The following is a 15,136-nucleotide window of genomic DNA, read 5'->3' as shown; positions in this document are numbered from 1 at the left end:
CACCCTGTGCTGCACAGCGAGAGGGCCCACGCCCTGGCTAGATAGATTAGGACCTTGGCTATACAAGAAAATTAATAGGGTATGAATTTAAAGCAGCTTAACCATTCCTGGTAAGGCCATGTGTGGATGCTCTTATTCCAGACTCCCCTATTCCGAATTCGCTGCATCCTAGTCCACAACAAAGCACTCCTAATTCCCGGCTAAACGTGCGCGCCCGAGGCGTTCACCGGGATTAGCTGCTCTTGCAGAGCACGTCCCCGAGCAGCCCCGGGGCTGGCGGCGGCTCTCGCCCCCTCCAGCTAAATCCTGGAGGGGCGGCGCCCCCACGCCATAGGGCGGGGTCCCCCGCCCAGCCCAGCCGCCCCGCCCCCGCTTCGTCGCCAGGCGCGGCCCCGCGGCCCCCGTACCGTGCTGGAGCCGCTCCCGAGCCGGCGGCTGCCGCAGACCCCGCCCCCTCGCTCGAGCACCGGCCCCGAGCCAGGCCCCGCCCCGCCCCGCCCCTCCTCTCCGTCATCAGACGGGTGTGGGACGCTGCGGGGTCGTCTCTGTGGTTCGCGGACAAAAGTCATCCAGGGAACCCACGTGGGAGGGTTATTTTTGCTGACGCTCTTCTGTACCTGGGGCTGGCGCCCAAGCGAGCAGTCATGGTTGTGACTATCAGGGCCGCCCAGAGGGGGGGGCAAGAGGGGCAATTTGCCCCAGGCCCCGCGTCCCGCAGGGGCCCCCACGAGTGTTTTCTGGGGCCCCTGCGGTTCCGGTTGAGCTCCCGCAGCGGACCTGCCGCAGGCATGACTGCGGAGGGGGCGCTCGTCCCGCGGCTCGCCTGGACCTCCCGCAGGCATGACTGCGGCAGGTGAAGCGGAGCCGCGGGAGCACGGCACCTGCCGCAGTCACTCGTCCCGGGCTCCGGTCGACCTGCCGCAGGCATGCCTGCGGGAGCTCAACCGGAGCCAAATGCCGCCCCCCAGGTCTTCGGCGCGCTCGGGTCTAGAGCCGCCCCTGAGCGGGGCCCCCCGCTGCCGAAGACCCCGGGCCCCCGGAATTCTCTGGGCGGCCCTGGTGACTATGCTGAACAGCGCTGAGCGCTGGGCCCAGTACAGACCCCTGGGGGACACCACTAGTTACTCCTCTCCATTCTGAAAAATGAGCGTTTATTTCTACCCTTTGTTTCCTATTTTAACCACTTTCTGATCCATGAGAGGACCTTTCTTCTTAATTCATGACAATTGACTTTTCTTAAGAGCCTTTGGTGAGGAACATTATCAGAGGCTTTCTGAAAGTCCAAGTACACTATAGCCTCTGGATCCCCCTTTCCTATAGGTACCAGAATCACCTCTGGAGCCTTTTTTAAAAATCAGCATCACATTAGCTCTCTGCCAGTCATCTGGTACAGAGGTTGATTTAAGTGATACGTTACATACCATGGTTAGTATTTTTCCAATTTGATATTTGAGTTCCTTCAGAACTCTTAGGTGAATCCCATCTGGTCCTGGTGAATTATTACTGTTTAATTGTTCAATTTGTTCCAAAAACTTCCTGTAATGATACCACAATGTGGGACAGTTCCTCAGATCTGTCACCTGAAAAGAATCAGGTGAAAACCAATGCATTTATCCTCCCTACAATAGCTTCATCTTCCTTGTCTGCTTCTTTAGTACCTGAATTGTCCAGTGCCCCACTCATTGTTTAGCAGGCTTCCTGCTGCTGATGTACTTTGGGGAAAAAATGGTGTTAGTTTTTGTGTCTTTTTTTAGTTGCTCTTCAAATTCTTTTTTGGCGTGCCTAATTATACTCTTAAACTTGACTTGCCAGAGTTTATGCTCCTTTCTATTTTCCTCAGTACAATTTAACTTCCAATTTTTAAAAGATTTCTTTTTGCCTCTAACCACCTCTTTTACTCTCATGTTTAGCCACAGTGGTGTTTTTTGGACATCTTACTGGGATTTTCTTGTTGTGGTTACTTAGGGTATACATTTAGTTTGAGCTTCTATTATGATGTTGTTAAATTATTTCCATGCAGCTTGCAGGCACTTCACTCTTGTTACTCTTCCTTTTAATGTCCGTTAACTAACTACCTCATTCTTATGTAGTTCCCCTTTTGGAAGTTAAATGTTACCTTGGTTAGCTTTGTTGGTATTTCCCTCTCTACTAGGATGTTAAATTTAATTACATTATAGTCACTATTACCAAGTGCTGCAGATATATTCACCTCTTGGACCAGACCCTGTGCTCCACTTAGGACTAAATCAAGAAGTTCCTCTCCCCTGGTGGGTTCCAAGACTAGCTGCTCCAGGAAGCAGTCATTAGTGCTGCCTAGAAATTTTCTCTCTACATCCCGTCCTGAGGTGACTTGTACCCAGTCAATACAGGGATAGTTGAAAACCCTATTAGTATTGAGATTTTTTGTTATTGTAACCTCTCTAATGTCCCTTTCACAGTCACTGTCGCCATCCTGGTCAGCTGGTCAGTAATATATTCCTACTGCTATACTCTTATCCAACCATGGAATTTCTATCCATAGTCTATGGTTCGTTTGATTCATTTAAGATTTTTAGTATATTTGACTTTCTCTTTCTTTCACACACAGTGCCACTCCCCCACCAGCATGACCTAGAAGGTCATTCCTCTACATTTTGTGCCCTGGTATTACCCTGTCCCATTCATTATCATCGGTCCATCACATTTCTTTGAGGCCTGTTATATCAATGTCCTCATTTAATACCAGCCATTCAAGTTCACCCATCTCAGTATTTAGACTTCTAGCATTGGTACACAAGCACTTAGAAACTTAGTCAATATTTAGATGTCTGCCTTCATGGGATGTAATTGAATGGGACTTTCTTTTGTCTGTTTCTCTTCCGTCCCTACCTGCACGTATCACTGTCTCTCCTCTCCTCTTGTCTAGGATATAGAGTGTCCTCTTTAATAAACCCTTGCCTAAGAGATTTACCCAGGCTCTTGGTGGATTCTCCATCACTGGACAATTTTTGAATCACGCTTGGCTGTTTTTTCTAACAGCTCTGCTCTGGGAACTATTGTGGGGCTGGTCTCTGGCCTGTGCTGTACAGAGAATCAAACTAGATGATCACAATGGACTTGGACTTGGACTCCATGAATCATTCTCCTAAGGTCCCTTTAAGTGGAGCCCATGGGAGCCCCGGTTCTCACTGGACAGTACTAGAGAACAGACCCCCATGTGGCTGTATCTTCCCTGCCCTGTCTTGATGTTCCAAGGAAGCTGGTGCATTTTTCCAGTTCAACCCCCCATCCCTACCCTTCCCCCCCCCCCACACACACACACTGGGCTCACTACAGCTAAGCAATTGAAGGTCTTCCAGTTCCACTGAAGTCAAGGCACTTTGCTGAAGTGGGGACCTCAGTAAATAACCAGCTGGCTGTAACCTTGGTCCTTCTTTATCCATCTCCTACCCACCACTGTTTGCCCCTGCCCCCTGCCATGTGCCAGGCTAGAAATTACATTGCCAGCCCTTTGGCACAAGGACCAGGGTCTAAATCTTATCAGGGGGGTTAGTTGCCTAGACACCCTTTGAAGATATAGTCCCATGTCATTATCTGAGCCTGGCACACTTCTCCCTGAGGCCCTGCCCCCACCACTTCTCCTCAAGGCCCTGCTCCCACCCTGCCCCTTCTCCTTGAACCCCTGCCCCCATCCCGCCCCTTCTCCCCAATCCCCTGCCCCCACCCACCACTTTTCCCCAAAGCCCAGCCCCCACGTAACCCCTTCTCCCCGTGGCCCTGGCCCCACACCACCCTAAGCCCCAAGTACCTGCCCCCAACCCGCCCCTTTTCCCTGGGGCTTGATTCTTTGGGATCAAGAGAACCTTTTTCTTTTATTGGGGTGTTGGTTTTCATAACCATTCATCCCCAGGATGAGGGCACTGGTGGTGATACTGGGAGACTGGAGTGTCTAAGGGAATTGCTTGTGACTTGTGATTAGCCAGTGGGGTGAGACCAAAGTCGTCTTTGGCTGGTTTGGTTTGCCTTAAAGGTGGAAAAACCCCAGCCTTTGACTGTAACTGCCCTGTTTTAAGCAATTTGTCCTGAATTGGCACTCTCAGTTGGGTTCCACCAGAACTGCATCGTCACACCATGAATGCCAGAAACTTACTTATTGTTGTCATGGAAACTGAGAGTCTCATATAATCACGTGACTCCAGCAGTTGAGGACTTGCATCAAATGTAGTGAATCTCCTGATAAAATGCAAGCATGGGCAATGCTGTGTAACTGTGTACAGTAAATGGAGATATCCTTAGTCATACTGAGCAGAGAATTGCTTAATCAGATTTTCTTCTGAAAATTCTCCTCTCCCTGTCTCTGAATTGAACAGTGCCAGGGTGGAAGATAGTGGCACATAAGAACATAAGAATGGCCATACTGGGTCAGACCAAAGGTCCATCTAGTCTAGTATCACATCTTCCGACAGTGGCTGGTGGATATTGACAGACAGACACCCAGTCTGGGGACCAGTCCCATCCAGAGCCTCACAGCGCCTGCCTGATTCACTGTGGTGTTACTCCAATTTAATGCCACTCTCCAAGGGGTTATGCTGGTGAACACCATTCCAGAAGGATGTTTGTGACGTTATGAGTCTAATCTAATATCTCATTGAGGAATAACAGGGCCAGAAAGAGTTAATTAACTCACCGACTGACCTGACCCATGGGTGAACCTTAAGGACTGGTTAGGAAGATATCTAAATGAACAGAGCTTTGAAATGTAAGTCTGCATTGTTAGAGATCTTAAGGGTAGATGTGATGTAAGCAAACAAGTCTTGTCTATTGCTATAACTTTAATTCAATGATCAAAAAAGGAATATTAACATGTGTGATGATACTTGAGTGAAATAGTGTTATTGTCTATATGTCTCTTTGAAGGTTGTGGAAACCTGTATCTGAACTGTTTAATGGATAAATTACCTTGTGCTAATTGCCAGGATGTTTGGGAAAAGGAATTAAGCCTATTGTTTTTTCAGGCCGAAAGGCTGCTGGAAATGTATAAGAACCCTGGGACATGATCCTACTTCATCTCAGATCTGCTTTGGGTTTCTAGAGGGGGAAACCTTAAGCCATAAGGATTGAGATCCCCAGTCATTGACTGGAGTCACCCTGAATATGGACATTGAACTATAACCTATGGACTATTTCTAAAAGGACTTTTGGCAACTACAAGCTCACCTCTGCCATGTATCTGAACCTCAAGAATTGAATTCAAGTCTGTATGTATATTGATCTTTTAACCAACACTCTCTCTCTTTTCTTTTTTAATAAATTTTAGCTTAGTTAATAAAAATTGGCTATTAGTGTGTATTTTGGGTAAGATCTAAGTTATAATTGGACTTGGGTATGTGGCTGATCCTTTAGGATTGGAAGAACCTTTTCTTTTATATGATGAGATAAGATTTTCAGGAATCATCATCATATCTGACAGGTGTGTCTGAATGGAGGCCTGAGGCTGGGCACTTTAAGGGAACTATTTGGACTTCTGAGTAACCAGTGAGGTACTATAAAAGCTGTTTTGTGCTGGCTTGGTAAATCTAAATATTGGAATATCCACCAGCCTTTGGAGTTTGTCTGCCCCGTTTGGTTTGCAGTTCACCCTGATTGAGTGACCTCAGCTGGCTCCCACGGGCAGCACCGTCACAATGCTATCAATGAAAGAGAAGTCAGAAAAAAGTCTCAAGACTGATTCAAAGGTTAGAAACCCTGCCGCCTAGTGAGAGACTCATGGAGCTCAATCTCTTTTGCTTAACGTAGAGAAGGTTACGGGGTGACTCGGTCACAGTCTCTAAGTACCTACATGGGGTGCTGGGGAGGGGCTGCAGGGAGCCAGGGTCTTGCCCCCCTCTGATGCCTGCAGTCCCTTTGTGATGTCAGGACCCGCTTAGTCCTGGCCCTTTATGATGCGTCACTGGAACAAACAGCCCCTCGGGAGAGATCCAGCCACAGCAGCAGCAGCAGCAGCAGGGAGTGTAGCGTCTCCACCCCAGTGTGCGTCCAGCCCGTCCTCCCCAGCATGTTTGGTGCGGGGGTGGGGATCATGCAGAGCTGGTTCTGTGCCTGCTGGGACAGCTCCTGGGTGTTGTACACCTGCGTCCTTCTGGTCCTGGTCATCTGGGTGGCCATGGTGACTCAGCACAGCTTCTCCTGGAGAAGCAGGATGGTAGGAGGACCCCCCTACCCAGCCCCCCTGCAGCCGTCCTGCGCTCTCAGCAGCGCTTGCCTGGACACAGCCCCATGGAAGGGAGGGTGGGTGGGAGCGCCCGAGGCCCCCTGTTCTGACCAGGCCCCGTTGGGCTGGCTGGGCACATCTGCAGAGAGAGACAGGGCCACAGACAGAGCTCATGGCTCCATTCATTGCTTGTTCCTTACTGCCCCGACCACCAGCTAGTGCTAGAAATACCAGGGCTCTCCCTCGTAGTCCCAGGCTTCCTGGCACTAAGCCGGCTCTGGCCAGTTATTTCCCTCTGCTCGGGAAAGCTGACCAACAAACCCTCCCAGCTCCCTCCCAAAGCCACAAGCTTTCCTGGGTCCCTGCAAGAGGGCAGGCAAGAGGTGGTGGGGAGAAAAGGGGAATCCAGGACAGATCTTTGGACAGCCGTTGGGTTTGGTCAGTTGGGGATCCTGCCTCGGGTCCCAGATCAGTTAGGGAGCTGGGCTCACAGGTGGGAACCAGGAGAGACGGAGAGAAGAGGAAGCCAGAGCACATTGCGAAGCCCAAGGGCCTGGTCCTCATTCGACTCATAACACCAGGGGCAGAAATCACCCCGTCCCCTGGCAAGGGTCAGACTCAGGGCCCACGGACAGCGAAGGAGGAACCTGCTGCCCCTCCCCCCGGGTTACTCTGCGGCTGATGCCGTTTCTGCTCCAGGCAGGGTGCCCAGCCAGCTACAATGTCTGTGTTTGTCACCCAGCTCCCCAAAACAACCGGGCCTTGAATGGCTCATCTGGCCCCCAGCCCCAGAACTAACGTCCCAGCACACGGCCCTGCTTGGGCTTCCTGGTGCTGGGGTCCCCAGAGCCCTGGGGGCGATGTGGCAGCTCCTACAACCTCGGTTCCTTGAGCAGTCTGTAATCCGCAGCTCAGCTGGTGCCAGAATGGGGCAGCCTGGAATTCAAGGGGCTGAGAGAGTGCCAGGGGCAGCCTGGTGCCCAGGCAATAGAAAGGGAGCCCAGGGTATTCCCTCCAGCCTGTGTTCCCTGGCATATGGCCATGGGCTGGGTGAGGGGCAAAGGCAAACCAGGGACCCCTTGGCATGTGGCTGCCCCCATCCATATCCACAGCATCCAGCCGGGTCTGTACTAGCCTGTGCTGCCACTGTGCGTGAAACCACGCTTACATCTCTGGGTTTAGCTTGCTAGCTGGAGAGGATGTAGCATGAATCTGTCTGTGCGAGCTGGGAATCACCCTGCCAGCTCCAGGGGCAGATGGGGCCCATGCGTGTGGGTCCGGGGCAGTAGAACATCCCAGACACTCTGGGTGAGCTGGCTTCAGTGGGGCGCGGCTGCGGAGGCTGTGGCCACAGCCTGGCCTGCTATGACTCTGGTGTGGCGATGACCTGATGTCGGGGGATGGGGGACCCAGGATTGTTCCAATGACACTTGGGTGGGGAGCCCGGGGCATGGCTGAAGGAGCCTGGAGTTGTCCAGCTGCAGGAAGTGGAGGGAAGCGCAGGCACCCCTGGCACCGGGCTGGGCTGGGCTGGGCAGGAGGCTGGCACTACACGGCCTCAGTCTGGGTATCATGTAACTCTGCTGCTTCCTTGGCTCTCGCAGGCTCTTATGGTCAGCAGGCTCCAGCAGAGAGAGACAGAGGACAAGGGAGAAGGTAAGGCCTGCCTCACACTCCCTGACGGCTCCCGGGCTCAGAATCCCTGGGCTTCTCCCAAGCCCTCCACCTGGCTGTAAGGGCAAGCAACAGGAGGAAGGGCGTGCAGAGAAGAAAGAGCAAGCCGCGGGCAGGCTCTTGTAGGAAAGCAGTGGCTGAGGAGCGGGGCTTGGTGTGAGTGCGAGGCCTTGGGGGGGAATAGGTCAGAAGAGGGCGGGACGCCAGGAGAAGGAGTGGCACGGGGCGGGGCCTCAGGGTTAGGAGCAGTGCAGGAATGGGGATTCGGGGTTGGGGCGGTACGGGTGGGTGGGATCACGGTTGGGGTGCCGGTGGCCCCCGCTACGTTCAGGCCCCATCTCTCCTCAGAAGCCCTCGCTGCTGTTCTGTTTTAGGTGCAAAGAAGCAGCGGGTGAAGCAGCCACGTGACCAGCTGTGTTGGGACCCCTCACGCCGCACTCGCCGAGCTTCCAGGCGCCGCTCCATCCGCCAGCTGCTGTGTGACAACTCAGACTGTACCCTGTGCAACGAGGCGGCCCGGCAAGCCGAGCGGCTGGTGAACACCGACAGGGCCAGTGCGTGGGTCCCTGCCAGGCCAGGGTCACCTCCCCCTCCCGCTTCCCACTCCAAAGGGAGGAACCTGCTGGATAGATCCATGTGGAGAGGCCTGGATGTGCTGCAGTGGTGCCGCTCTAGAACATATATAGGCAACCAGGTCCTCCCACCCGCGCAGAGCCCCTTCCCACCCAGTAAGTCCCGCTCCCCTCCTGAGCGCCAGGCAGGCAGCTGGAAAACAGAGCGCCACCCACCGAGGGAGGATGAGGAGGGGCTGCCCCGACCACAGCAGGCCAAAGGCTCCTCCACGGAGCAGGAGGAATGTCTCTGCTGCTCCTGTCTCTGGGATGAGACTCTCCTTCGCGGGCAAGAGCAGGCCCAGAGTTCCTCTTCTTTCCAGCATGAGCCGCCCCTACTCACGTGGGAGCTGAGAACGGGATCGAGCCAGCACGAGCCATTTCTTTCCAGGCATGAGGAGTACCCCAGCCCCTCTCCTGCCCAGCATGAGCCCTTCCCACCAAGCCAAGGGGAACATGGCTGGGTCGGGAGTTTCCTGCACAGAGGCAGAGCAAGGAGCCCCAGGCCGCTCCCCAGAGGCAGGCGCATCACCCCGATTGGGTGCCGTTTCTGGCCAAGTCCCCAGGTGGGACCAGGATGTCAGGGCAGGAGGCCAAACGGCAGCGAGACCAAGAAAACACAGCACCCAGGGCTGCAGGGGAAGCTCCAATGTCTCTGGCTGGGAGGCCCCCGGCGCAGGTCAGCCCTGGAGCCCTGCGTGTGCCCGGCAGGCTCGAATTGGCCGAAGCGGAGACTCCCTTCCTCCAGAGCGACGTCAGGGTGAGTCTCGAGCGGCACGTCCAGGTGAAGAGGCTGCAGCATGCCCTGGGGCTGCCCTGCACCCTGCAGAGCACTTTGAAGATCTTCATGCCCCCAGCACCGAAACCCATCACATGCAGACCCTTGGGGGCAGGCAGGGTGGTGACAATGCCACAGGCCCTGCCCTTCCTGAGTGTTGGCTCCAGGATGGGGCTGGAGCGGCATCTGCAAAGGATGGTGCATCTGAAGAGATGGGGGCTGCCCTGGAGGATCCAGGAGTCCTTGAGGCTGCAGATGCCAGCCACACCTCCACACCCCCAGTTCGGCCCCCTGCCGTCTTGGAGATGGGCTCCAAGGGAGCCAAGCCCAGTGACGAGGGCAGCCCAGACGCTCGGCCTCAGAGCTCGAGACCTAGCCCAGGCCTCCCAGCCAGAGCGTCCGAATCCGTGCCCGGCTCGCACTGCTGCAGAGACACCCGGGAGCTGCAGGGGCACATTGCCAGGAAGGGCTTAGAAATCGGACTAGGCGCGCTGCCCGCCGTGCCGAGGAGCTCTCAGAAAATGGCTGCCCTGGGGCGCAGAGACCTGCTCCTGCCTAAACTGATCCCCCCAGGCTGCAAGGCCCCCCTGGCCCGCCACCAGCTCTGCCCCCTGCTCAGCCGCAAGGCGGGCAGCGTGGAGCTCAACATGAGGCACAAGCACATCCAGTGCTGTACGCGGGCTCGCCCGAACCTGTATGCGGAGTCCCTGGCCAAGATGGTGCCCTCCCCGCCCGTGCCACTCGCTCCGCTGCTGCCCCTGGGTGCGGCCATCGAGTTCTACCCCCTGGAGACCCCCTTTGTGGCCCCTGAGGGCCGGGAGCTGCTGGAGAGGCATGTCCTGAGGAAGTGGCTGCAGCACGAATGGGGCCTGCCGGGCCTGGTGTGGCAATCGCTGAGGAGTTTCATGCCACCCCTGCCCATGCGTCCCAGGCCCAAGGAAAGCGGCTGGCCTGCAGCCATGGAGCTCCATGTCAGTAGCGGGGCCCCTCCCATCCCTCTGGCCACCAAGAGGGAGCTGGAAGCCCACATCCGGCGCAGGGTGGCTGAGAGGAGGTGGGGGCTCCCCAGGAGGGTGCGGGAGTCCCTGCGGGGTTTCATGCCCCCCATGACCGCAGCTCCGGGGACACATCCAGACACGCAAGGCAGAAGGGCCAGCCGGCCTCTCAGGGGGCTGTCAGTGAGAAGGGCTCCAAGAGAATCACCCTCCAGGGCGGCACCCGTGGGCCCCACAGTGGTGGCTGTCTCTTTAGCCGGGCCCTGGGAACTGCATGGCGTCAGCAGCTCAGCCGGGGCACGTGCCACCAGCTGCTGCAGAGACATGTGACCAGGAAAAACAGAGATCTGTCTGGGCCTGATCCCCCGCAGGGTCCAACACTCTCAGGAAGCTGCCTGCCAGGTGGGAAAGCTACCCTTGCCCCAGCTGATTCAGCCGGGCCAGAGATCCCTGGAGCAGCGGCCCCAAAAGCTGTTCTTCCTGGAGCAGTCGGCCTCGGATCACCTGGAGCTCAACCTTCTCCACAAGCACCTGAGCTTCAGGTGGGGGCTGCCCACACTCTACCGAGAGTCCCTGGCCAAGCTGTTCCATGCAGGCCCTTTGCCCACCCCACCGCCCTCCAGCTTCCGAGCAGCTGGGACCAAGTTCACGGAGCAGGAGCTGCCCTTCCTCCCACCGGGAGCCCGGAAGGAGCTGGAGCTGCACGTCAAGAAGAAGAGGTTGCAGCACGAGTGGGGGCTGCCTCTGATCGTCCAGAAATCCATCCAGGGCCTGATGGCGGCTCCCCTCCACCCCAGCCAGCCCAAGGCCCCTCCGCCGGCCAACAGGGACGTGGCCATTCTCCAGCCCGAGCTGTCCTTCCTCAGCGAGGGCAGCAGACGAGAGCTGGAGCTCAGCCTCCGCAAGAGTCTCATGCACCGGCGCTGGGGACTGCCCAGGAGGATCCAGGAGTCGGTGCGGCTGCTTCAACCTGCCTCAGCGCACGCGGAGCCTAGGCCCCATGGCCCCGCAGAAAGGGATGCAGAGGGGCCTTTCCTGCTGCCCTGGCACAAGAGCACCATGCACCTGGAGCATGGCGTGGGGAAAGCCAGGAGAGTGGTCGCTGCTCCCCACCCACTGCTCAGCCTGGGATGTGACGCTCAGGAGCAGCTGCAAATCCACGTGGCAAAGAAATGTCTGGAGACCCGGCTGGGGGCCGACCCCGCTGCAGTGAGACGCTCTTGGCAAAAGCTGCATCTCATGTCCCGGCTGCCCCTCCCCAAGCTGATCCCTGCTGGGGACAGGGCCCCGAAAGCCAGGAACCCCCTGCTGCCCTTCGTGCACCCGGAGGACATCTGCCACCTAGAGCTGAATGTGCAGCACAAACATCTCACGGCCCTGTGGGGCCTGGGCACTCTCTACACCCAATCCCTCAGCAGGATGATTCCCAGGGCGTCCCCTGGGCTGGTTCCACCCTGTGAGGCTGAAGTTGAGTTTTGGGCGCGGGAGGCTCTGTTCCTGGGCCCGGAGGCCAGAGTGGCCCTGGAGCTGCACGTCAGGAAGAAGAAACTGCAGCACGAAAGGGGCTTTCCTGCACTCATCGAACGGTCGCTCAGAGCCTTTGTGCCGGAGCCCCCGCTGCCGGGGCCGACCACAGCCCGCCAGCGCGCCGAGCTGCACGTCCTCATCCTGGGGCAGGAGCCTTCGCTCATGGACGGGGACACGAGAGGCTGCCTGGAGCACCACTTCCGGAAGATGACGCTGCAGCGGCGGTGGGGGCTTCCCCGGAGGATCCAGGAGTCCTTGCGGCTGTTTGCAGCTTTTGCCCTGCCGGCTGGCCCGCAGCTTCCTGGGGCCGGTGGGGAAAGGGGCATCGGGCAAAGCCGGCTGGGGCCCAGCCAGCCAGATGTCCCCGCAGGGAGCCGCTTGGCAGGAGACAGCAGAACCCATGGCCTTGCTGCTGAGCGGAGGGACGAGCTCCAGCGGCACCTCGCGAGGAAGAGCCTAGAGATCAGGCTGGGGGTGAGGCTGGCCCTGGTGAAGAGATCCCAGAGAGTGGCCAGGGAGGGGGAGAGGATACGCCTCCCCAGGCTGATCTGCACAGGCCAGAAGCTCCCCAAGCCCAGGGCCGGCTCCCTACTCTGCCCGGCACCCACGGCTGTGGATACCCTGGACATGAACATGACACACAAGCAGCTGGTGCATTTCTGGGGGCTGCCCACGCTGCAGGCGGTGTCTCTGTGGAGGATGATGCCAAAGGCTCCGGCTGTGCCGCTGGGGAGCGCAGCGGGGAGGGCCTGGACGCAGATGGGCCTGGCTGGACGTGTGGGGGCTGAGGAGCCGGAGAGGAACGGCTACAAGAAGCCACCTCTGGTCACGGGGCCGCCTCTGGTCACAGCTGAGGCCAGGGACCGTCTGGAGAGCCACATCCTGAGAAAGAAGCTCCAGCACAAGTGGGACTTACCGCGTGTGGTGCAGAGATCGCTGGGCGTGTTCACATCCCAACCACCTGGGAGGGGGCCCCCGAGGCGGGTCCAGGCCCCAGCCACAGAGAGCGTCACCACGGGCAGCCTGCTCTTCCTGCAGACAGAAACCAGGGAGCGCCTGGAGTCATGCGTGAGGAAACTGGCCCTGGAGCGGAGATGGGGCCTGCCCAAGAGGATCCTGGAGTCCTTACGGATGTTCTTGCCACCTGCCCCACCAGGAGCAGAGCCCAGAGGCCAAACCCAGCCCCAGCTCCATGTCTGCCATACACTCCCCCAAGGTCCTACAGCCCTCTCCACAGGGCAATCAGAAGAGCTCCAGCCAGGCCCCAGGGAGCCCCTCACCCACCAGTCCCAGCACTGGCTTGAAATGGGGGTAAAAGAGGGCAAAGCCAGCCGTCCTGAGGCAGTGTCCCAACATGCCCTGCAGAGCAGCAGCAGGAGAAGCCAGGAGACCTCCCAGATGAGCGATGGGGAAGGGACCCCCGGCTCCCCACGCCGCTTCCCGGAGGACAAGGCAGAGCTGAAATCCACCCTGGACTTTCCCAGGAAGAAGGTGCTGGGAATTTCCCACAGGGCCCAGGAGTCCCAGAGACGGGCCTTGTGCCCAGCGGCCCATGAGCCTCACCCACAGCAGAGAGAGCAGAGCTCTGAGGAAAGTCCCGGGCAGTGGAGAACCCACGATGGCGAAGGAGCTCCGCGGATGACAGGGACCGGCAGACACTCCCGGAGCTCATCTGTGGAGACAGCTGTTTGGAATGAGAAGAGGATCTCACAGGAGCTGGAATCCAGCTTCAGGAGAATAGTCCAGAGCCGCAGCCACCATGGCCCAGGGGGGAAGCAGCCTCTGTCTCTGGAAATTGTGGGCCATCTGGAAATGGACCATTGCACATGCTTGGACTGCCTGTGCTGCAAGCTAGAGGGGCTGGATGGCGCCTGCTCTCCAGGGACCAGCTCTTCTGTGTGGCAGACACAGCATATCCATGCAAGGGGGTCAGCAACTCTCCTAGGAGACACGGCAGCTCCAAGCCCTATGCATGCTGAGCCCGGATGGCAGGGGCAGGGCACTCTCAGCCTGGCAAAAGATGAACTACCTGCCTCTTCTCCGTCGTCTCTGGACGGCAGCGAGTCCAGGGCCTCTGATTGGTCTGAGGGAGAAAGCTCTCGCGCAGCCTCTCGCCCAGCGCCCGAGGGGCCCACGCTGACACGGGTGCATCTTGATTCTCCCCGGGCCGTGGGACACTGGCTGGACATCCACCTGGCGCAGAAGGCCCTGGGCTCGTTCATCCTGCCGCCCTGCGTCATACGCTCCCAGGTCATCTATGCCGACATGGCAACTGAGCGGCTGAGAGCCGCTGCCCAGGAACACAGGCGGGAAATGAACATCCGGCTGCAGTGCAGGAGGGGCTGGAAAAGCCAGCTGGGAGGGCCCCGTCAGGAAGTCCTGGGAGAAAGAGTCCGTCCCACGGGCACAGGAGAGCTGGGATTCCCAACAGCTGGCTCCTTGGGCCAGAGACTGATCAGAGAGTCCCAGAGCCAGGCAAACCAGAACCTGTGTGAGACGTGCCATGGCCTCTTCACCGCTGGTGAGGAGGGACTCAGCCCCCCGCCCTGTCCTGCCAAGGGGGCTGAGAAGTCAGATGTGGCGAGGGCTCAGCTAGAGACTCACGTGCGCCAGAGGGACAGGGAGATGTCAGGTGATGTCTGCAGAGGGGAGCAAGGTGCATCCTACCAGCAGTCTCGGGATCTGGGCCGTGCAGCTGGCGCCCGCCTGTATGAAGGTCCCGCTGGCGCTGAGGATGGAGAGGAAGCAGGGGGGCCAGATGTGGGCCCCACCAACACATCATCCCCAGCCAGTAACCAGAGACAATGCGGGAGACAAAGGCTCATCCGCAACCTCCAATGAGCTTGTGTGCCCCCTGTCCAGCAGCCGGTGGCCAGCCAGCCCCTCGGAGCAGCGCCCGCGGTCTGCAGAGGGGCTGTCCCAGTTCAGCACTGAGGGCAAGTGGGAGATGGTCGGGGACTGGGACAGTGAGGCCATGGCAGCCTGGGACGCGGAGGGGGAAGGCAGCCTGGGGTGGAAGGAGAGGAGGGACACCAAGGGGTGACGCGGCATGAGAGAGATGCCGGCGGAGGGGACAAGCCCAAGGGCTGGAACCAACATGAGGCAGACAGAGGCCATGGTGCTGACTGAGGCACCACCCAGGGCTGAACAGCTGCCTCATGCACCTCCAGGGAGAGGGGCCGAGTCAACATCCATCCCCTGTAAGGGAAGGGCTCCACCTTCAGGGGAATCATGCTGGGCTTCCTCAAACGCGTCACCTCCAGGGCATCGGTGGAGAAGAGAGGACAGGTTGACAGGTCGGTGGCTGCACCACGCGGAGCCCCGCCGCCCCCTCAGAAACTTGCTCCATCCCCCAAGAGTG

General features: G+C 57.9%; 2 protein-coding genes across 7 annotated transcripts in view; one reads left to right on the top strand and one right to left on the bottom strand.

Moving 5' to 3' along the window:
- Positions 1-467, bottom strand: part of NEK3 (NIMA related kinase 3) — a 33,436-nt gene extending 32,969 nt beyond the window's left edge. For 2 of the 5 annotated variants that reach the window (XM_039521041.1, XM_039521046.1), the window contains exon 1: positions 103-272. The gene's annotated coding sequence lies outside the window, so the exon portion shown is untranslated. Of the gene's footprint in view, positions 1-102; positions 273-407 lie in introns of those variants that run through there. The other 3 variants (XM_039521042.1, XM_039521045.1, XM_039521044.1) reach the window with 3 other exon arrangements.
- Positions 468-5,949: 5,482 nt separating this feature from the next.
- Positions 5,950-14,651, top strand: LOC120384668 (protein FAM205A-like). Of its 2 annotated transcripts, none has more exons than XM_039503754.1 (3): positions 5,950-6,009; positions 7,795-7,846; positions 8,239-14,651. In XM_039503754.1, exon 3 carries the CDS (start codon positions 11,023-11,025, stop codon positions 14,614-14,616), a length of 3,594 nt encoding a protein of 1,197 aa, XP_039359688.1. In that variant the 5' UTR covers positions 5,950-6,009; positions 7,795-7,846; positions 8,239-11,022; the 3' UTR covers positions 14,617-14,651. The 2 variants fall into 2 exon arrangements, with proteins under 2 accessions (XP_039359688.1, XP_039359618.1); XM_039503684.1 differs by lacking the exon at positions 5,950-6,009 and adding an exon at positions 6,051-6,181.
- The last annotated feature ends 485 nt before the right edge of the window (positions 14,652-15,136 follow it).

The sequence above is a fragment of the Mauremys reevesii genome, linkage group 1 (genome assembly GCF_016161935.1).
Source record: "Mauremys reevesii isolate NIE-2019 linkage group 1, ASM1616193v1, whole genome shotgun sequence".
In the NCBI taxonomy this organism is placed as follows: Eukaryota; Metazoa; Chordata; order Testudines; family Geoemydidae; genus Mauremys; species Mauremys reevesii.
Note: the sequence above shows the minus strand (reverse complement) of the source record. Positions and strands in the feature narration are given on the sequence as shown.